Genomic DNA, 22,076 nt, shown 5'->3' with positions numbered 1-22,076 from the left:
AATGAACACCAAGAGTCTGTCTTTCCCACCTGATGGTCAGTTAATTTCAGAAAGGAACATTCCAGGAGCTGCTGCAGGTTTTTGTTTCCATGGTTTACTAAAGTCTGTGCATCGGCGGGTGCTCGGATTCCAGAAGGCAGGAAGCTCAACAGTCCCCTCCGGCAAAGCAGCCTGGAGTTGGGCCGGTGGCCTGAGAGCCTCGTCCTGGCAGAAGTGTCCTGGTCCCTTGTACAGCAAGGGCCATCTGGGAAAACCACCCCATCACTAAGACACACGCAGTGACCCAAAGCCCCTAATTCCTTCAACCGCTGAAGAGGTCCACCGAGAAAGCGGCGGGAGAGGGGACGGGGACAGGGAAGGCACACGATGGGCTGGAGTCTACCCGGCCCCGTCTTTCTGGACACGGAGTAGAGCACTGTTTACTCAAGGTCGTTTTATTCCCCCTGTGCCGTCTTTTCTGCAAAGCCCTCAGGTGCAGACTGGAAGGAACTGCACATTGGTTCTGCCTTCGTTCAGCCGCCCCTCGGGCTGGAGGGCAGAGGGCAAAGACCCCCACCCGGACAGCCCCTGGGGGGCCCGTCTAGCCGGACAGAAGTGCAGGTGTGGAAAGTGCCGAATGATTCAGACCAGACGGCGGGCGCCATGGGAGGGAGGTGCGGCAAGGTTCAGCCTGCCAGGGGTCAGGGAGGGCTTCCTGGAGGAGGTGGGGGCAGCCCGGGCCCTGGGAGACAGGGAAGTGTCGAGGCAGAAGGAGAGAGAAGGTACGCTGCTTCAGGACAGACCCCGGCATCCAGGCATGCGACCAAGCCGGCCAGGGAGTCTGCGGGTGAGGGTGCAAGGGCCCAGAGTAGAAGGGTCTGTGGGAGCCGCAGGGAAGGTGGGGAAGCTCCTCGTGTCTCAGGTCTGACGTCTCAGAGGACCCCACCGGGCCCCGTCGCCTGGCTGGCGCGAGAGAACGCAGACCGCGTCTCCCTGGCAGCCCAGCCCGGGGCAGACTCGAGTCCCACCGCGGGGACTGGGGGCCGCGTGCCGTAGCAAAGGCATCACAGAGGAGCTGGGCACCCGCTGGCCAGCACGGAGGCCAAATCCAGCCCCCAGAATAATCCAGAAAGGGTTTCCTGGAGGGGCGGCAGTGTCCTGGGCTCATCTCAGAGGCCACCTAGGGCTTGCCGGACGGGGCCGTCCAGGGAGGCGGCTGAGTGGACGGAGACTCCAGGGGCACCCACGCTGGTTTCCCAGCAGTCAAACCCACAGCCAGTCAGCGCCTGCTTCGTGGCCTCCACCTCGGGTCGCTCCAGACCTGGGGGGAGGGAAGGCAGGTCACCAGTGACGACTGTCCACTCCCTTCGGGAAAGTTCATCCCATCCAAGGAAAAGGCCCAGGGTCCACGTCTTCCTGCCGTGCCTTCCTGCTGTGACCCCACCTGAGCCAACAGGCCTGTGAGGCTCCAAGAGGCCCCCTGCAGCCCCCGCGCGTGCTGCAGCGTCAAGCCCTCGTGCCCTACTGCTCCCTGGGGGTTCGCAGAGCTGTTAAAACACGTGCTCTTGAGTCACCTGGCCTTGCCATGTATTCACCACGCAGCCTCACACAAGCAACTTCCCCTCTCTGAGCCTCAGTCTCCTCATCTGGGAAAGGGGCTAATAATACCTACCCCTCTGGGGTTCCTGTGAGGCTTAAATGGGACAACGCAGGAAAGTGCCTGGCCCAGCACCTGGCACACTGGGCAACTCTCACCATCGTCGTGGGCCCTGAGCTAGGAACCAACAGAGGGGAACATTTGGCGCCTCCTGTATGCCAGGAATGATCCTGAGGGCAGACATGGTGTGTCGGGCAGTGAAACCACCAGGAGCCCCTGGCCGGGTCCCCAGTCACCAGCGCGGGAGATTTCATTCCCTAAGAGACCCACATTTTGTAGCAAGATCAGCCCCCACCCTGGCCACGTCAAGAGGCGGGAGAGGAAGGTGAGGCAGGCACGGAGCGTGACAATGCCCTGGCTGGTCCCAGGCTGGTGGGAGGCTTGGCAGGCATGGAGGTGGTGGTGACAGCCACGGCGACAGCCCACTGCAGCCCCGCCCGGCCCCAGGCTCTCTCTACATGCACTTTTGTCTTTGAATCTGCGCAACGATCTCGCAAGCTAGATATTCCCGTCCTCACTTTACCAGCCAGGAAACGAAGGCCCGGAGCGGTTAATTAGCTCGCGCGAGACCACGCATCAGAGCGGAGACTTGTTCGCAGGCCGCTCCCTTCTCCCAAGGGCATTCTCCGGACGGAACCCTCATAGAAGCCCAGGCTGGTAACCTGGCCCGCTCCCCCGCACCCTGGTACCTGGCTTGAGAAGTGTGATGCCGCAGCCGCCGCCGCCTGCACCAGTGAGCTTGCTGTGCAGTCCACGCGCCATGGTCACCCGGCAGAGCTGGTCCAGGGAGGCGTGGCCCACGCCAAGGGCGTTCAGGTGGTGCTGATTCATGTCGATGAGCTCCTGCAGGAGAAGGTGCAGGCGGTTCCTGCTTGGCCTGCCTGAGGCTGAGGCCCTCTGCCCGCCTGCCCGTCTGCCCGTCTGCCCTGTCCATCTGACAGCTGTTGCTCTGGGACAGCTAACGGCTTTGACCACCTGGCACACCGTCTCTCTCCCCTGGTGAAAGGACCCCTGTTTCCTGCAGGACTTCCCATGGGGCTTGGATGGAGCTGAGCTCGTATTCTAGGCCCGGCCACAGAAGCCTCTGCCTCGGTGACTGGTCATGGATGGGCATCTGGGCCAATCAGTATTTTCTCTTCCTCTTTCCACTGGAGCTGCTAATTGACTAGTTGACTTCAGACACAGGCTGCCAAAATTATCTGCCCTGCCGCATGGTCAGAGACTGCATGGAAGATGGAGAGATTTCTGACCACATTGTTTCAGCCCCTAGATCAAGCTATTCCTGAAGCCGTTTACTTCTGGTCTTCTCAGTTAGGAGCCAATAAATTCCTTTTCTGCCAAAGCCTAGTTGAGATGGATTTCTGTCATTTGCAAAAGTCTCAGATAATATGTCACCCTATAGATGCCCCAGGGACTGATTTCAGAACAAGAACCGGGCTGTAGTTCCAGCAAGGTCACGAGTGGGGAAACAGCTAAATGTTTATCTAGGTTTCTTCAATTCTGCATAACAAAATTCCTGCTCTCCAAGGACCAAACAAGGTGTACACGGATGAAATAACAGCAGCAGCAGCTCCCACCACGCAGGCACCCACCATTTACATTTCATTCACCAAACGCACACAACGTGCCGGGGCTCTGAGGATGATGATCCGGCCATACTTCCTGCCCTTGGGAAGTGAAGAACGCGGGATTTGGAGTCAGGTGGGCCTGGGTTTGGGTCCCAGCTCTGCCCCTTCTTGGCTGTGTGTCCTTAAGCCAGGTCCTTGGCTCTGAGTCTGTTTCCTCCCTTATAAACGGGGTTGTGTCTGCCTGATTGCCATGTGTCTGAAACGGAGTGAGTCTTTTGTACGATGTCGGGCATGAGCTAGGTGCTCTGCCAATAGTGGCTGCTATTAGTGTTTCTATGGATACGCTGCCATCATCCCCACTTTACAAAGGGGGAAACTGAGGCTCAGAGAGGCGAGTGACTTACTCAAGGTCATTAAGCTAGTAAGGTACCAAGTTGGCACTGGCAGCCAGGTCTGGCTGACGTGAAGCTCCTGTCTACCCTGCCCTCGAGAGCACCCTCGGCATTCCTGCCACCCACTTCTGCAGGGAGCGAGCAGGGTTCGCGGTGTGCGGCTTGACAGCGCGAAGCTCTGCTCCAAGGCGCCGAGAACGCCTGTGCGCCACGAGTTGCCAATCACTGAGACATCTCTGCTGGGGCCCACTTGGTTCTCGCACGTGGGGACGGCTGGTCGGGCAGGGTTGGGGCGTCCCCCACAACCCACCTCGCACCCCCCGGCGCTTTTGACAAACGAGCAGACAGGCTTGATGGCCCGGTGGCAGCTCCCGGTGCCTTTCACCGGCCCGGCAGGCTGGATGTGAAAGAAGACTTCTGGGGGTCTCTCTCTGTGCCTGAGCGCCAGGTGTCACGTTGCTGAGGCAGGTTCCAGACACCTGTCACATTCTGATCCAAAATCTGTCAAGGATCGGATGACAGGTTGTGACACAGGAGAACAGCTCGCTGGTTTGAGTGCAAAGCTGTCCAGGAGCTGAACTGCACATTTCAGTGGCTGCCACAGCCAAAAATATACAATGTATAATCAACGTGCTGTTCTGTGGCATTCTCTGGGGGCTCAACAGGGTGTATTTTAGGCAGTGCTCTATCATTATTAATTTCCTACTCAGGGGGACTGTGTTCCCTCCTTTCTATGTGGAAAGAATTAAGAGCCAGGACGACAAAGGCTGGGAGAGTGAGGGCAAAAGCACAGGAATTAGATAGAGGACCTGCACCTGGCACATAGTAGGTGCTCATTAAAGATCTGTTGAAAAAAGGAATAAGCCAGCCAGTCAGTTTGACCCCCGACTCAGCCATTCACTAGCTGGATCACCTTGGAGGAAGTCACTCGCTTTCAGCCTCAGTTTTTACATCTGTAAAATGGGACAAGGAACCTATTTCACAGGTAGGTTATTATAAGGATCAAGGGAGAAATCATCTGTAAAAGGCTTGGTTTAGCAGCAGCTTCCACTCAGTATAGGGGCTGCAGACTCAAACGCCTACAGGGATCAGGGAGGTAGCAGACAGTGATTGCAGCAGGTACTAAGTTACAGAGGGGTGGGGGCCCTGGTGAGATGGAGACAGCATGGCCCCTCTGGAGGGGGCCCCCTCCTGAACCTCCACTTGACAGCCACTGCTTGGCCACACCGGCCAGGCCTGCCTGATCATCTCCTTCTTTAAGGGCAGCCCGATGGCTTTTTAATGTCAGTCCACACTCACCAGGCCAGATGGACCGTGTCCGAGGAGGAGCTTGTGGCGCACCAGGCATCATGCTTGCGTGTCACCCACGGGACCCCTGAGCGTCGTTAAGACACTCCAGTGAGGCCATACGGCAGGCAGAGGTAGAGCCAGGACTCAGACCCAGGCCTGACCAAATCCTAAGTACGAGGTCTCAACCTCTACACTAGAATTATGCAAATGGAGGCAGCTGGGCCTCCAACGATGAGAAGACAACTTTAGGCCTGTCTGGCCCAAAGCAGGCAGCTGACAAATAGTTGTTGAATGGACACATGCAGTTAGCACTGATAGCAGGAAAGAGGCGGCCAGGTATGAAATTGCTCCTGGACCAATAGAGAACTCTGTTAGCAATATCTCTTGTCTACCCACGTGGGCCGGAGCCCCTTGAACGTGTGACCCCAGATCTGGCCTACAGTGCTCACCACGGGCCAGGCACTGCCCTGAACTCCTTCCAGGGACTCTCTCCGTGACTCAGAATCCCCTGGGAAGAGGCTTTAAGACAAGACATGCTCGTGTGCACACACCAACTCTGGGCCTGAGCCCGGGGCTCCTGACAGCATGGGCCACAGGCAGGGCCTGGCCTCTGTGTTTCGGCTCCCGGGGGATCTGAAGCACAGTCCAACTGGGGAGCCACTGCCTAGGTAGTGGTGAGGAACCCTGGCTCCTCCAGACGGGCTCTTACTTCCAGCACGAGGTACTGCTCCGGCGCCGGGGCGGCCGCCATCTCTCCCAGCACGCGCTCGCACTCCAGGGAGATGGCATCTATGGAGGTCAGGACAGGGGCCACGATCTCTGGGAACTGGAAGAAAGGGAAGAAACGGCCTGTGAGGCTGGGCGGCAGGCAGGCACAGGACAGCTGCCCCAGCAATGTGGTGAAGGTGTCCCTACAACCACACCACCCTCCGGGGAAACCTCCTCTCCTTCCGGCCCGGTCTTGGCCTGGCCAGCTGCCCCCAGCTTCAGGAGGGGGATTCTCGCCGCAAAGCCAGTGTGTCTAATGGACCCGATCGCTGTCCTTTCAGGAATCCCTGCCCTGCCTCCGGGCCAGGGTGTGGGCACAGATGGCACCTTCTTTTCTGCCAAAACCATTTTCCCAAAGGCTCCCCACACCCACCACCCACTATGCCCCTCCATAACCCAGCAGCCAGGGGGAGACATCGAAAATCCCAATGGGATAGTGCCATGGCCTCGCATGAAACCTGCCCGGGAAGAGAAGCACCTTGATCAGCCTGGTCCTGACGCCAGCCACAAGGGCCTTGGTGCTGCGAGGGACCTTGGTGTTGGTCAGCAGGATCTGGAGGGCTGGTGGCCTGTGGGGTGAAGAGGAGGCAGGTCCACACTGAGCTCAAGGGCTAGGAGCAACCCAGGACGCCACCCCGCCCTGACACAGAGGAGGAAGCAGAGACCCTGGCAAGTGACGCTGGTTTGGGGGAAAAGAGGGGTCCTGCCGCTGGCCACAGCTGTGTCTCCATCTCAGCCCACAGGTGGGTGGACACCCTCGACTGGCTGCTCATTCACTCATTCATTCGCTCAATGTTAACTGGGCAACTACTATGTCCTAGGCACAGCTTGGCCTGGGGGCAGGGGAGGAGGGGGGGAAGTCCCCTTCGTGATGCAGAAGCTGCAAACTGGGGATGGGTGAGAACCAACAAGGACAAAAGCAGGAAGGACAAGTATTTCTGGCCTGCGGAGCAGCCTACATGAAGCCCAGATGGGTAGAACATGGCACATTCGTTGTTCAAAGTGGCTACAGCAGAGAGTGCAAGGAGGGGCCGGGGCTCAGTTGCATGTGCCACCTCGGGGAGCTGGAGTTTCAGAAAGACAAAGCAATAGGCCCCGGGACGGACACCCAGGCTAGCTGGTACAGGCAGGCTCTGCCCCGAGACAGCAACTGCGGCAGGCGCGAGGGGAGGGCAGGGCTGCCCAGGAGGCCGGCTCCCAGCACGCTGAGCCCCTTCTTGCCCCATGGGATGGTGCCGGGGCCAGCAGGCTGGTCCAGATGTGCTTATAGCATCAGTCGCCCGTGGCTGCCCCACGTAGAACAGATTGCCCCAGGCAGCCAGCCGACTCCCCGGAATGACCCTGCCGTCCTCGCCTGCCCCCGACGAGCTGCATAATCCCTCCTAAAGCCACAATCCCAATTGTCCTTGTGGTTAGCTGTCTTCCAGGGCTTGAGCCAACGTTTGTCGTCCAACCTGCCCGTCCGAGAGGGCGGGGCACTCGGATGAGCTCTGGCCCGAGACAGCTGGAGACGGGCCGAGCCCTGATGCCTTTATTCGCTCTCTTCACAATCCGCAGCTGTAAAATCCAGTAGGGCTGGGAAAGGCTGCCAGAAACCTGCTTTATCTCGCCGCCCACGAGCCCATGAAATTAATATCGATTCTCAGCCCTGGAGGCTGGCGCTTTTTTTTTTTCCAACTTTACAAAAGATGAACATTCTATTTGGCTTTTCTCTTCCCTTCAAAGACAAGCCATTCCTCAAAAGGGCAGTGCTCTGGGAGGCCGCATCTTGATCCACTTCACAGACAATGCATTTTGTTACGGAGAAGCACCACGCGTGGTCTAGGGGAAAAGCTCCCCTTTGAGCCATCGGCGGGATTAATGCGGAGTCCGACCTCCCGGTTGCTCAGAGAACCCGCCATCTGCTCACCGAGACACCCTGTAGCAAGCGGCGAAGGCCGCTTTGCTCTGTGCTCTTGTCCCTGGCCCTGCTGTGTTTCCGAAAGGCACTTATGACTGCCTGCCCTGCTCTCCCAGCGCCACTGATATTCTGGCTGTCTCCTCCCACAAAAGCAAGAGCTCCATGAAGGCCGGGCTTTGTTTTGTTCCTTGCTGAGGCCCCAGTGCCCGGCACATAGTAGGTGCTCAATTAGATTTGTGGATTGGCTGAATACACTTGGTCAGCAAAGCGCTCAGCACCTTATAGACACCGTCTGATGGAGGCCTCGGGAGAATGGCTCACCTGAGGGCACCGAGCTGGCAGGTGGCAGAGCTAGATTCGAACGCGGGCCTGCGAACCCCAGAGCCCCTGCCAGCACACTACCAACAACAGGCCATTGCCCTACCCCTGCCCCACGCTGAAAACCCTCCATCGTTCATCCCGATTCCCCCAGCACATTGTGCACACGGGGTGCCCAGGCCACGTCTTACGGCTTTCTAGCCCCAGAGCCTGATCCAGTGCTCAGGACACAAGTGGCTCTGATGCCACTGCCACTGTGAACGATTCCCCAGACCTGCAGCCGCATTTAGGACACCACTCGCTGTCCTCCAGAACAGCTTCAGAACTCTCTGGATGCTTCTCTCTGATCATGACAGTTGTGACTGCCTCCCCCAGTAGACCGATGACTCCTAGGGGCGGGTGCAGGCATCTCCGAATCCTCCATGCGCCCCCCTCCGGTTCGGCATGCATAGGACAGCTGGCAGAGCCGACCTCCAACCCGGGCTCCACGGGCCCCATGGGCAACGAGTGCTGAGCAGCCAGCGGAGCCTGCTCCGCGCTGCTACGTGGCTCCTGTGAAGAGCAGGGGTGGGCACCGAGGGTGGCGCTGCCCTCCAGGGGATACTGGGCAATGTCTGGAGACACGTGATGGTCATAACTGAGGGGAACTACTGGCATCTAGCGGGTAGAGGCCGGGGTGCCTGTAATGCACAGGACGGCCCCCGCCACAAAGAACGGTCCAGCCCCAGATGTCAACAGTGCCAAGGCCGAGAAACCCTGACGTAGAGCCTCAGAAAGGTGGGCTCAGCCCCTGGAAGCTGACAGCGCTGGGACAGGAAGATCCGCGAGGTACAGGCAGAGGTGCGGCACCATGGCCACACCAGGCTGTTGGGCGCCAGCAGAGTGGCCCAACAGGCGGTGGCAGCGGGCCAGGACCTGCTGCTCATTTGCAAGGAGGACGGTCCCTGGACTCTCACCGAGGTGGCCCGGGACAAACGATGCCAGGCAACCTGATCGAGGGCTCAGGGAACAGCCAAAAAACCCGGCTGCATCTTGCCACGTGTTTAATTCCCTGCACCCAGCATTCCCACTGTGGGTGCTGACGGAACAGAGGGTGTTGAGGTTTGACATGCACGTGATTCCAGCTGCCCCAGAGGGAAGGGGTGTAGAAACGTATAAAACACGCTGAGAGGTGCCAAACGTCACTTCCGCTCTGAGCCCCTCACAAACCTGCCTTGCGTGCCTCTGTCACGGCGACTCTCGTGTTGTTTTGTGGTGGCTTTTGTGAGCGTGTGTGTCCCTGGTCCCCCGCCTCCCCAGCAGCAACTGGAAACTGCGCCCAAGGTTCTCCTTTATGTTTCTAGGCCCTAGTCCAACCTTGTTCGCAAAATGAATAGACGAATGGATGAATCAGTGAGCAGCCGAGGGGCTGGGGGCACAGCCCCCTCCTGGAAGGTGAAAGGACAGCCACATGGGACTTTCTCTCTAACCTCTCTGCAGTGGAGGAGGAGAGTGCAACTGCCAGGCACGGTGAGGGCCAGCCAGGGACACCCACCTCCCGTGGTATTAATACTTCCCCAAGACGCACACGCTGACGCGGCCCTGCTGGAATGCGCCGCTCTACCCACGAATTACCTCTTTAAGGGTGAGATCTTCCCCTGCTGGTACCGGAGTGCTCCTCCTAAAGAGAAAAATGAGCGGGTCAGAACTGTGGGAAAAGCTATAGACTTTTGCCTCTTGGCGGAGACTGGACTTCGGGTTGGGGTTAGAGTTTGGCCCCATCCAGGGAACGGGCTAAACAACATAACTAGTCATGTCAGCTCCAGTTACAAAAGGTCCAGGAGGGCAAGAAGGTCCCCTCAGCTCTGCCAGGAAGCTGTCACCAGGCCATGGGCTCATGGGTGCCTCTCTTCCCTGCAGGCCACCTGGTAGAGGTGGGGCCCAGGATGCAGGAGTCCTCACCAGAGGGGGCGCCGCTTGCGTGGTCTGTGATCTCCAGGGCAACGGCTCTGCTGCTGGACCGTGCAAACCCCCCTGGGGCTCACGGAAGCTGCAGTTCCCCGGGCCCCAGCTGCACTCCCAGAAGTTCTGAGTCAGAGGGTGTGAGGTAGACCCCCAAGATTTGTCCCATTTCCCCTCTAAAACAGGAAAATGCTACTTTCCTCAGAATCCATTGATTCTGTTCAACCTAAACCAACACAGATGCCTGGACATTTACGATTGCAGTAAGAAGTTTAAAGGTAAAAATAGAGAAAGCAAACTCGAGGCAGCACCTACCCCAGGTGCTGACGGCATTGTCCACTCCGGAGGGGTTCCCATGAATCACTCTCTCCCCCTGGAAGGCCCACTTGTTGATCAATTCCAGATCCTGCTCGGTCCACCTGAAGACACAGAAGTGCGTCTTTACTGTGGGGGGTGGGCGCCAGGGGTCACAGCCTGTGCTTGGTGGAGGCCAAGAGGCAAAGGAGCTTGGGCCCTCAAGCTCAGAAAGAACAAGACAGCTCTGAACCTTCCCGTCCCTCTGAAACACGCCTGGGGCAGTGGAAAGAACCGGGCTTCGGTTTCCCAAGGTCCTGCTTTGCCTCTTACTAGCTGAATGCCTCTGGGCCGGCCACCTTACCTCTCTGAGCCTCACTCTCCCCAGCTGGAGAACGGAAACTCCACCCTCCTCGGAGGCTGGCTGCACGTGTGCCTAACGCTGGCAAAGCGCCTTGCAAGGCGTCAGGTCAGCGGGTGGTAATTATGACCATACCAGCCCTCTGCGTGAGCACCCACCCCCCAACAAGCCTCCCTTTAAGAGCTAGCAGAGGTGCGACTGCTTCCCAAGGCCCTGCAAGGAGGTCCAAAGCACAATCATTATAAATACAAATTCTGGGTGCCCTGGACACCCCTGGGGGGCCAGGCTGACGCCAGCCACCTGCGGCTTTCTCCCTAGCACGTGGCCTCGCTGCCTTCGACGGAGCAGGTGTGGGCTCGCAAGCGGTTCCAGTGACCAGACCCAAAACACACGAGTAAAGAACCAGGGGAAACGGTCAGCCCCGCCCCCTCTTTGCTCCTGGCGCTCAGCTCCCGGGGAGGGAATTCTGGGGATTCCCTTCCCCATGAAACAGCAGAAGCCACGGGGGGGTTTAGTGATGTCTGAGAATGGCGTGGCTCAGTGGCAGAGTGATGGATTGCGCAGGGGGCCCGCTGTGAATGCCATTCTGCCACTGACTCATGGGGCATCCTTGAGCAATGGCTTCGCCTCTGACGCTGTTTTCTCATCCCTTAAACAGGGGTGGCAGTGTCTGTCTCACAAGGGCTATGGTGAGATGAAGGAAACGCACAGGTGCTTTGTACAACGCCCAGGAAATAGCACGCGCTCCCCCCTAGAGCGGCCACCTGGGATCATAGCTCCTTGGTGTACTCATAGCCCAGTCGGACCACTCCTTTGCTGTGGATCCTTGGGCAGGTCAATTACCCTCTCTGAGTCTCTTTCCACATCTGTCAATTGAGGATTTTCTTGGACCTACAACTCACAAGGTAGCTGGGAGGCTATGATTAGTAAGGAGTTCACACTGGCCAATGGTATCGGAAGCATCGTGGTAGGTGTCTTCTCAAATGGCCCATCTCCTGTGACTCTCTCAGTAACCTGACAGGGAAGGTACAGTTATTATCCTGTTTCTTACAGAAGGGGAGACTGAGGCTCAGCTGGGGAAGACAGCATCCAGAAGATCACAGCACCACTCACTGCTACAACAGAACCACATCTGCAGACTTGGAGCCCAGGCTCTTAACTACAAAACTTTACAGTGCCAACAAGATTCCCTCACTCCTTCATTCAGTATTTACTGAGCAGCTACCATGTGCCTGTGACTAAGTCCACAGCAGGGAGCAAAACAGACTTCTTGGAGCTTGGAGTCTGTTGGAGAAAGTGGAGGTCAGTGAGCAATCAGTATTTAACTACAAACAGTTACGCCACAATAGTTAAGTGCAAAGCGATGGTGCTTCTGTAAGAGCAATGCAGGCTGAATGGGATACACCCCATTCTGACTGCAGGGTGCTGAGGGACAAGGGACAGTCAGCTAGGCAAGCTGTAGGGGACAACATTCCAGCCAGAGTGACCAGCTTGTGCAACACCTGAAACTGGACCAGAGCTGGCTGGCCCTTTCCAGGGACCAAAAGGCAGCAGACTGAGAAGAAGTGAGCTATCGGCGGGGCAGGTGACCTCGCCAAGGCCCAGCCTGCTCAGCAAATGCCCGTCTTCTTCCTACTCTGCGCACAATTCATTCTTTGGGGAGCTGAGACTCAAATCTTCAAGGGAGACCAGGCTCCAGTCCTTTCTGACTCGGAAATGCCAGAGCGGCGGGGCAGAGCGGGGCAGCGCAGGGATTGGGGTCTGCTCTCCCCGAGGGCTCTGAGGAGGAGGAACTCCTCTGCTTTTTGAAAGGCGGAGCCAGTCGGCCGGCCCGTGAGCGGGTGTCTGTTCAGGGACCCAGGGCAGCCAGGCCTTCACGGTCTCGGTCCCAAGCAGCAATTAGCACACGGTGGTGAGCAGCTGTGTCGAAGCCTCTCTTCTAAGTCCCCATCTTATCACAGGCTCACCAAACACCAAGGCTGCTGGAGGCTCCCGAGGGAGCCTCTGGTCCAGCTCCTAATTTTCAGCTGAGGAACTGGAGCCCCAGAGAGAAGGGATTTTCCAAGGCCACGCGGCACGTTAACGGGCAAACCTTACTGAAATTCTGGTGTTACCTACAGGTGCCCTCTCTCGTTACCCGCTGCGCTCCCCCCGTAAGGAACAGCGGCTCCTGCTTCTTCCCACACACGGGACCATTCAGGCAACTCCGGAGAAAGCTCCGAGACAGACCATCGACAGTGCCCAGATCCCCTGTGGCCTAGAAGGATCAAAGCGACCTCTGGGCTCAGTCTGAATTCAACTGTATTTGAACCGACGTGTTTCCGACAAGGAATTATTGGATGTGACACTGGAGCTCCGAGGGACGCAGTGACCAGGCCAAGGACCCACGGCGAGTGAATGCAGATGTGGGAGGGTTCGTCTACTTACTGCTCTCTACATCCTGACTCAAGTTCTTCCTGCCACCCATGGGCACTTGGACCCACAGGCTGGGGCAGCAGAAGTGGTTCAGTGCAGCAGAGGAGAGCTCAGGCTCTGGATTCCGACCGCCTGGGTTCAAATCCCGCTCTGCCGTCACTCGCTGTGCAGCCCCGGGCCAGCCGTTTGGCCTCTCGGGGCCTCAGCTTCCTCGTCTGTAAAATGGCCACCATGGCAGCTCTCACCTCCCAGGGCGGCGGGGGGTCTCAGCGGAGAAGCTACACTTGGGTCCTATCGTACAGGACGATGACCGGGGTGAGGGCCGTGATTACCTGCTGACGTCATCCCCGTCCTTCAGCGGGTTCGGGATCTCCTCGCAGGCCGTCAGGAGGGCGGCTGCCAGGCACACCGAGTACGCAGCACTGGAGCCCAGGCCCGCCCCGGTGGGCAGCTCTGACCACACCACGATGTCCAGGCTCGGCAGGGCCCTGAAACACACCAGGGTGCCAAAGGTGACTCTCCTGAAGAGAGGTGAGGTGGCGTGAGGTGCCAGTGCTGAACCACGGGCCGAGGCCCAGGGCCGGACGTGGACAGGGCCTGACGCTTAGCGTTCGGCCCGGATTTCTAGAGATTTCATGACCCCAGAGGCGTCCCTACTGCACGGCAGGAACTCATGCTGGAACACGCAACTAAAAACCAGGTCCCGATTCATTTGAATCGCTGTGTTGTGCCACCAGGGTTCCTCCTAAAAGTGCCTGGCAAACCGCCAACCCCTTCATCCAACCTTCTTCATGCCCGCGCCACACGCTGGGCTCTCCCCTGGCGTGGGCTGGACCCTTTGCCTACGGAAGTCTCACGCCTCTTCATTCCCCAGAGAAATTTCCAAGAGCTTATCAGTGCCGCTTCCACTGTGATGCTTTCCCTGACCACCCACATAGGCCGTTCCTGTCTCCCCTCCCAGGCCCCCCGGCATGCGACTGCCCCCCACTGCTGTGCACCTCGACTGTGTGTTCACGGGGAGGCCTCTCCCACCAGTGTCTCCCAACCATGTGTGACATGGGGCTGCTTGTGATCACTGGAAAATTCGGCATCGCTGCGTCCTACGTGTACTTCCCGCAAGCGAGAACTGTCAAACTTTGTGTTCAATAATTCCCACTAAGTACTTTTCCCATTTTCCAAATATAAAAATTATAATACTGGATGTGCCTTATCAAATTATATGTGCCCACCCTACCCAGCGTGGGAGGTTCTAGAATGTCCCCCACCCACTGAAGGGGACATGCCCCTCTTAAGTTGAAAATCCCTGCTTTGGACAGCAAGTGTCAGGCCATTTACGAACGCGTCCTCCGCGTAGCGCCGGCCACTGAACCAGCATCTGCTACTCGAGGGAAGGCCAGCCCTTGATGTTTTTCCTGTGAGTTCTGGACAAAAAGAATAGTGAATACTCATTATGTGCCAGTTCCAGTGCTGGGCTCATGTTATGTGTATTTCTAACCCTCTCTGTACTTTTCTGGGAAAATTATTATTAATAATAATAGCTAACATTTCTCAAGCTGCATGCCAGGCACTTTAGATAAATTAACTCATTTAACTTCATAACTACCCTGTGAGGTAGGTACTATTACTATACCCATTTTATAGATGAAGAAGCTGAGGCTCAGACAGGATAAGCACCTCAAGCTAGCTAGTAAGTGGCGCAGCTGGGGTGTGAACCAACACCCTCTGCTCCTCAAGCTCTTGCTCTCTGTCACAGGTGACACAACCGCAACAGTCCTGGCCCCTCTAGGAGCCGGCTTGCCCAGGGGCACATAGCCCGGATCTCATTGTAAAGGGTAGGGTGAGCGCAGGCTCCACTCTGCTGATGGAAGAGTTTCCCAGGAGCCAGCGAGATGTGGAATTAAGGTACCACTATAGGCAGGGCGCAGGAGAGGCCACACTGAGGGTCCGAGAATGGAATGTGGCTTTGGTTCTGCTGAATCCAAGAGACCATGGGAGGAAGTGTGGGGTTAAGCTGTAGGTGTTAGTATTAAAGTGGACTGAATTAGCTTCCCAGCCTGCTAACTTCACCTCCCTGAGTCTCAGTTTCTCCAGGTATAAAATGAGGACAGTGTCTCTCTCCGGGGTGGCTGTGAATGTTAAAAGCATTGCCTGGCAGGGTGCCTGGCACAGGTGAGGATGATGGCTGTTGTTCTTGAAAACCAAGAAGGGAGCACGTGTACTCTCCAGCAGCGACAAGAACAGAAACCCTTCCCGTTTCTCCGTGGGAGGCGGAATCTGGACTCCTTCCCCAGACCACACACACACACCTCTGCTTCCGGCAGATGGACAGGTATAAGTAAAGGAAGGCCAGCACAGCCAGGCGCTCGGTGACAGCACAGTCCTCAGGGAAACATGCCACCTCCTTCAGCTTCTCCACTTGTTCTGGGGTGGGCGCTGTGACGTCACCTTGTCCTGTCCCCCAGGCAAATAAGCAAACACAAGTGGGTGAGAGGGCACTTTTATAAACAACAGAAAACAGAAAATCGAGTAGTTATTGGAATCAGAATGTGGATGGACACGAATTTATGGTCCAGGCACCACACCTAAGTGTATCCATCAACTTCAGGCAGACTTGGGTTTGAATTCTGACTGTGCCATTTACTGGCTGTGTGGCCTCGAGCATGTGACTCGACCTCTCTGAACCTCAGTTTCTCTACTTTGTAAAATAGGGATAACAACAATATCACTTCTCAGGGTTGTCATGAAGATAAAGTTAAACAAGGGATGCAAAATTTTTAGCACAGCTCCTGGCCATGTAGTAACTGCTTAATTAATTGTTTAAACACACACACACACACACACACACACACTGTTAGCTTAACACTGCTAGTTTCACCTTCCATTGCACAAAACTAAAATCAAAGGGAGCCTAAGTTATTCCCCAAATATTTTCTTCTCCCAAAAGATAATTACTGAGAACAGGACACTCAAATAAAACCAGTAAACACGAGATGTTGCTTGGGCAGGAAAGGTGAGGTAGCAGGTTTTTTTCCAGTGATATGTAAGAGCTTGGGCCACTTTCCTTGGGGATACCAAGGAGGCAGAGCAAGTCTGACCAGCTTACCTCTAAAAATCACTGCCTGAGCCTCGGGTCAAATTCTAAAGGGAATGGGAAATAGAGCTGGGTGTGTTTGGTTAGGAAACTTCAGGGCACCTATGAGGTGCCCAGTAAATACGTGTTGAATGAATTCATGATACATCCAAGACAGCCGAGCCAGTGATGTTATTGAGAGCCCAGATCTTTCAGAGCTCTGTGATGGAGATGGAACAGTTGTTAGGAGCCTGGGCTCCGGGGTTAGAAAGACCTGGGTCTGAATCCTTTCTGCACCACTAACAAGCTGCGTGATCTGAGTCATTTCACCTCTGAACCTCGACTTTCGCAACCATATAATGGGGAATGAATAACACTGCCTACGACATGCTTATCAGTGCCTGGCACACGTAAATGCCTAATGAAAGTTCACTGTGTTTCTTACTATTAGGAGGGAACGAAAAGACATTGAAAGAAAGATGGTGAATCCTTGCAACCTAGTAGACAACGTCTCCAAAGGCTCCAATTCTTTTTGTCTTCTACTCGAACAAGACAAACAAGACCTTTCCTATGTACTGCACGTGGCATTGCAGCCCTGGCGCCCACCTCCAACCCTCTGAATCCTCACAGCAGCCTCAGTCAGACGACACAACTCTGCCCACTGAGGCCCAGGGGGTTAAGTGACCTGCCCAGGCCTGCACAGGGAGTGGGAGTGTTCTCAGACATGTTCCACCACACCTGCCTGCTTCCATCCTGTGCTGCTGACTATAAAAGTAGCAGCTGGTTCTCAGGGGACATTTCTGGCCTGGTTGGGTAGCCCTGTATGCCATGGGAAGCAAGTTTCAGGTGCTCTGGCTGGCCGTTTTCTGATGTATGCTCCAAAGCAGTGGCTCTTAACTGAGGGTGACCTTGGAATCGGCCAGGGGAACCCCTTTCACCACCGCTACCAACTCTCACTAGAAGAGGGGTAGGGCCAGGAATCCATCTATGTTGGTAAATATTAAAGCAACGGCAACAAAAACTTCCCAGGTCATGCCAAGGCACAATGGGGTTGAAAATGCTTGCTTTAAAATGAGGATTTTTAACTCTTACTCCATGTGCGTGTAACCTATGGGAGTGGCTCTGGCTTCTTTTGGGGAGCAGGAAGCAGGTATCCAGCGTTCGGGTGCAATTCGGGAAAAAAAACCCTAGAAGATTCTCATTTGCCCCACCCTGGCTGAGAAACACTGCTCCAAACGAGGAGGCATCGGCCCAGAGAGGAGACAGCTAATTGAGAACAGAAAACAAACTCCAGCTCTTGGGCAGGCAGTGACTCCACTGCTGGAAAGAGCTGACCTGCTTATGAGTAGCTGAAACATGCCCAGTGCTATCAGAAATTAGCACAGAGGCCTTTATTTATTGGCATTGAAAGACAGTCCTGACACAAAGAAGAAAAAATACACATTTCTGAATGGTTTATATGGCCTGACCCAATTTTGCTTAAAAAAACAAGATATTTCTCTATCCCAATCAATCTCACTATCCATCAGAAAATAATACAGAATGATTAATACCAAAATGCTTAGAGTCATTATTAGGGGGAAGAAGGGCAACAATACGTGATTTTTTTTTTTTTATTTTTACTTACAGTTGCTCAGTATTAACTGCATTTTCCAACAATAAGTTTAAGTTACTTTTATGTTTAATATATTTTTTAAGAGGCAGGGTCTTGCTCCGCTGCCCAGGCTGGGGTGCAGTGGCACTATCACAGCTCACTGCAGCCTCAAACTCCTGAGCTTAAGCAATCCTCCTGCCTCAGCCTCCCAAGTAGTTAGAACCACAGGTGTGTGCCACCACACCCAGACAATTTTTAATTTTTTTTGTAGAGACAGGGTCTTGATATGTTGCCCAGGCTGGTCTCAAACTCCTGGCCTCAAGTGATTCTCCCACCTTGGCTTCCCAAAGTCCTGGGATTACAGGCATGAGCCACCATGCCTGGCCATTTTTAAAAATAATTTTTAATTATACAAGATGCCAATATATTCTCCTTGTTAAAGACATTATAGAGGGTAAGGCTCTTTTTGCCCACTCCCAGTCTGTAGGATCCTCCCAGAGAAACTGATCACCATGGCCAGTTTGATGTTTATCCCCTAAGACCTTTTTTTATGCATTTCTACACATACTTATACATAAATATGTATGCATGCTGTTTGCTTTTTTTTTTTTCACTCAACAACAGGCCTTGATGATCTGCCCACCTTCTGTCCTCTCTTCAGGGCCCGAGGCTTTTCCCACACCTGGGTTCTCCTCCTTGTACCTACCCAGAAAGCTTGTGTCCAGCACCTGAAGCCTGGCTACATCCCAGACCCGCTTGACACCAATGTTCGGTAAGTTGAGGCCCACTTTCCCATTGCTGTGGGGTTCAAGCTGGAGGAATGTTCTCAAGTTCAAGGCCACAGCCAGTGCTACCTAAAGAATAAAGGGCAAAAACAAAGGAGCCTGAGGGTAGATAACAAAGGAGTTAGTGCCAATGTGCTGAAAAGAGAGCAGACATTAGCATGCAGGCCACTCCCCCCATGCCCTTGGCAGACACTGCTAATCAACCCTGGCACACTCTCCCACTAAGCCTGGGCACAGCTACCACCAATCAATTAGGAGTTAATATCCACTTATATTTGCCTTCCCTACGCAAAATGTCAGGGGTTCTCAACACCAAGGCATTGCTTCCCCATGATCACCATGTTTTCAAAGAGATATACAAGTTAGGATATTAAGAATGGCAGTTAGAGTGGAGGACGGAAAAAGTATGAGCTTTGGGTTCAGACAGACTTAGGCTCACTCTGAGCTCTACCAAGGTGTATGGGACCTTGGTCAAGTTACCAATTCTCTCCTAAGCCTCAGCTTCTACAACTGTAAATCAGCATAATAAAAGGATGTAGCTCAGCAGGGTGCTTGTAAGGGTTAAATGAGGTAATGCATGGGCCAGATCATCTTTCCAACTTCTAGACATTTGAGTGCCCCAGAGCTCAGTCCTCAAACCTATTTTCTTCTTCACGGAAGCTCTCTTCCTAGGTGATCTCATTCCACTTGCAGGGCTTCATATATCATCTTTTCACTACCCTACTAAGTGAAGCCAGAAAAGCCCTTCAGTGGGCAAAAGACCTACCTTTTCCTTGCCTGGCTGGGGAGAAACTGACTTCCTCTCTAATTTGCTCCCAAGCTATGCCTCACAGCTTCCTTTTACCTTCTTGCAAGATTAGTGTCAGGGAGAAGTGGTACCCAATCCTTGAAGGCTCTAGGGGCTTTTTACCTTGCCATGGACCACAGCATGTTCTCCATGAAGGATGACTTTCCCCGGAGCAGACACCAGCAGGACTTCTGACAACATGGCTCCTGGGAAGCCTAAAAGGGAAAGCCAAAGAGAAGAGCAAAGATCCCCAGATGTTAGAATCTGCAGGAAGAAATCTTAGTTTGGTTGTTTATTTATTTTTTCGGTAACCAGAAGACTGAAGGAAGAGATCTTGGGGAATGTCTAGTTCAAGGCTATCATTATAATAAAAAAGCAGTTGCTATCCAGCAGTTGCTATGGACCAGAAAGGCAGCACAGTGCAGCAGTCAACTGGACACATCAGATAGATCTGCGTTCAAATCCCAGCTCTTCCACTCCCGAGTAATGTCATCTTAGCTAACTCACTTAAATGACTATGGACCTCAGTTTCTCCACATGTTATATGGGGACACAATAACTGTACCTACCTCAACGGGTTGTTGGGAAGGTTAAGTTAATGCAAGGGAAATACTTAGCAGTGGCTGGCACATGGTAATCACTCAATTACTGATAGCTACTTAGTACTGGCTCTGTTCTTGATTTCAGCTTTCATTACTATTTAGTACTACTTCTGTTGACGGTGGAAATTCAAATAAAATCAAAGACCATAAAGAACTCTCTCCTGGATATTTAGGCTGTTTCCAAAGTGTCACAATTACAAAACAAGGCTGCAGAAAACACCTGTTACGCCCCGTTTCGCACACTTACGTGAGGTCTCTGCAAGACAGAGTCCTGGAAAGTGGCTTGCAGGGTCTACATTTTTATAAATAACTCAAAACTTATGCTAAACTCTTATACTAAAACCTCAGTCTCACTGAGCCAAGTACTGTCGTGATCCCCATTTCTTTAGGGAGAAAACCTAAGGCTCAGAGTGGGGAAGCCTCTCTTGCTTGTCTGAAGTTTAAAATCACTGTCAAGATTCGAGGTTGCCGACCCCTCAGGACGGATTGTCAAAGTTGGGGAAACTGAGCCAGAGAACCGGGCGCCTGGCTCAGGGTCGTCCTGGTCTCGGACCTTGCGGCCCCCGGGCCCGCGCCCCCAGCGTCTCACCTGTAGCCGCCGCCACTCCTCTTGGCCGGAGCCGGAGCAGCTCCTGTACTCTGGCGTCCCAGAGCGCCCGTGCCCCGTGGAGAGGCGGCCTCTTCCGTCTAGCCAATCAGAGCGCTTGAGCCGGGAGTCCCTTTGCCAATTGGCTTGAACATTGGCCAATAGGTGTTGTAGCCAAGCAGCCGTGGGTTTCCCCGCCCGGCTCCTTCCATGAACCAATGGGAAACAAGTTCTTGGGAGGGTCCCGCCCTGGGGCGAGAGCTACGGACCAATGGAAAATGACGGCTGAGCGGTGGCGCGGCCGGCTGTAGGTGGAGTCACCCCGGGGCCTGGACGGGAACCTGGTGGGGTCAGCTTCCGTCAAGCGGCCTGGATCATGGCTGTGTGGGGAGTGGGAGGCCGCCTAGGCCTGCGCGGGTGCCTCGGCGCCGGCAGGCTCCTAAGTCCCCGTTTCCAGAGCCGCGGCCCTCAGGGCGTGGAAGACGGGGACAGGTGAGTGTTTGGCTGGGAGGGTAACGAACACCAGCCTTGAATCGGGGTGTCGTCGCCATGGGTACGTCACAGCGCCGTGAGGTCACCGCGGCAACCGGCAGGAGACATCCCCTGGGGGGGGTGGTGGTCCTGACGTCACTATGGCAACGTGGGCAGCGTGGGCGCCAGAGACCAGGAATTACTTGGGCAAGTAGGAGCGAAGCCCAGCTATCATGAGTTAGGGCAGGGCATATCCCATGTGGGCCAGGAGGGACCTCCACTCAGATTTTGACCCGTGTCGAAAGCAGTTCACGCTCCAAGACACACATACTCCACCACGATCTGAAGATGGCTTTCCTCATATACCTTGAAACTTACACCCCGACCCAGACCTCAGAACCTAGAGAGGTACCATGGATTCATGGATTCATATATTTCAGAGATCCAGTGATTTGACCTTTAACCTTGTAGTGTCACGTTTTTAATTTTGAGCTATATATTTGTTATGCTCTTATATAAAAATGTTACTTTTTGAACCCTGTTTTGGCAAATCTTTGTTTCTGCGTATACTTGAAACCTCATAGAGTGGAAATGGCCCAGGTTTCTTTCCCTCCAGAGGACCTGACTTGGTGGAGTAGAGGGTGAGACTTTAGGTAGGATAGAGGTTACAGTTTGTGCTCTGGAGTAGGACAGTCTTGGGCATGAATCCCAGCCCTACCTTTTCCTTCTTGGATGACCGAGGAAGTTGAGTCTGACTCTGTGAGCTACAGTTTCCTCAACAGTAAAAGAAAGGTAATAGGTAGTACCTATTTTTGGGGCTGTGGATAGACTCCAGAGATAATTCCAGAAGATAATGCCTGTAATCCATTTAGCACAGTGCAGGGACTACGGTAAGTGATCGGTTCTTTTAGCAAATATTTATTGAGCATCTACCTTGTGCAATGCACTGTATCAGCTACTCTGCAGATACAGACGTGGGCAAGACACAAAGCTTGCCCACAAAGTGCTTGCAAAGTGCTTGTTTGGGGGGATGGCCAGGCACGGTGGCTCACGCCTGTAATCCTAGCACTCTGGGAGGCTGAGGTGGGAGGATTGCTTGAGGTCAGGAGTTCAAGACCAGCCTGAGCAAAATCAAGAGCTGGTCTCCACTAAAAATAGAAAAATTAGCCAGGCATGGTGGCACACGCCTGTAGTCCCAGCTGCTCAGGAGGCTGAGGCAGGAGCATCGCTTGAGCCCAGGAATTTGAAGTTGCTATGAGCTAGGCTGATGCCACAGCACTCTAGCCCAGGCAGCACAG

General features: G+C 54.5%; 2 protein-coding genes across 2 annotated transcripts in view; one reads left to right on the top strand and one right to left on the bottom strand.

Annotated features, from left to right (window-relative positions):
• Positions 1 to 338: 338 nt before the first annotated feature.
• On the bottom strand, positions 339 to 19,330 carry MVK (mevalonate kinase). The gene is made up of 10 exons (XM_012650223.1): positions 19,243 to 19,330; positions 18,254 to 18,401; positions 15,190 to 15,334; positions 13,216 to 13,371; positions 10,129 to 10,232; positions 9,487 to 9,532; positions 6,133 to 6,223; positions 5,596 to 5,712; positions 2,326 to 2,479; positions 339 to 1,300 (listed from the first exon to the last, which is right to left on the bottom strand). The coding sequence occupies exons 1-10, from the start codon at positions 19,318 to 19,320 to the stop codon at positions 1,149 to 1,151; spliced, it is 1,191 nt and encodes a 396-aa protein (XP_012505677.1). The 5' UTR covers positions 19,321 to 19,330; the 3' UTR covers positions 339 to 1,148.
• Positions 19,331 to 20,617: 1,287 nt separating this feature from the next.
• Positions 20,618 to 22,076, top strand: part of MMAB (methylmalonic aciduria (cobalamin deficiency) cblB type) — a 14,080-nt gene continuing 12,621 nt past the window's right edge. The window contains exon 1 of the mRNA XM_012650161.1: positions 20,618 to 20,800. Coding sequence (XP_012505615.1) covers positions 20,684 to 20,800 — 117 coding nt within the window. The 5' untranslated portion in view covers positions 20,618 to 20,683. The remainder of the gene's footprint in view (positions 20,801 to 22,076) is intronic.

This window comes from Propithecus coquereli, unplaced genomic scaffold (assembly GCF_000956105.1).
Source record: "Propithecus coquereli isolate 6110/MARCELLA unplaced genomic scaffold, Pcoq_1.0 Scaffold314, whole genome shotgun sequence".
NCBI lineage: Eukaryota > Metazoa > Chordata > Mammalia > Primates > Indriidae > Propithecus > Propithecus coquereli.
Note: the sequence above shows the minus strand (reverse complement) of the source record. Positions and strands in the feature narration are given on the sequence as shown.

What these genes read in the sequence shown, in the direction of transcription:
- MVK (XM_012650223.1), bottom strand. Translation starts at nt 19,320, where the DNA reads ATGTTGTCAGAAGTCCTGCTGGTGTCTGCTCCGGGGAAAGTCATCCTT. An exon ending in ATGCTGTGGTCCATGGCAAG is followed by an intron (nt 18,402 to 19,242) that starts GTAAAAAGCCCC and finishes TTTATTCTTTAG; the next exon opens with GTAGCACTGGCTGTGGCCTT. An exon ending in AAGATCTCACCCTTAAAGAG is followed by an intron (nt 6,224 to 9,486) that starts GTAATTCGTGGG and finishes TTCACCCCACAG; the next exon opens with GCCACCAGCCCTCCAGATCC.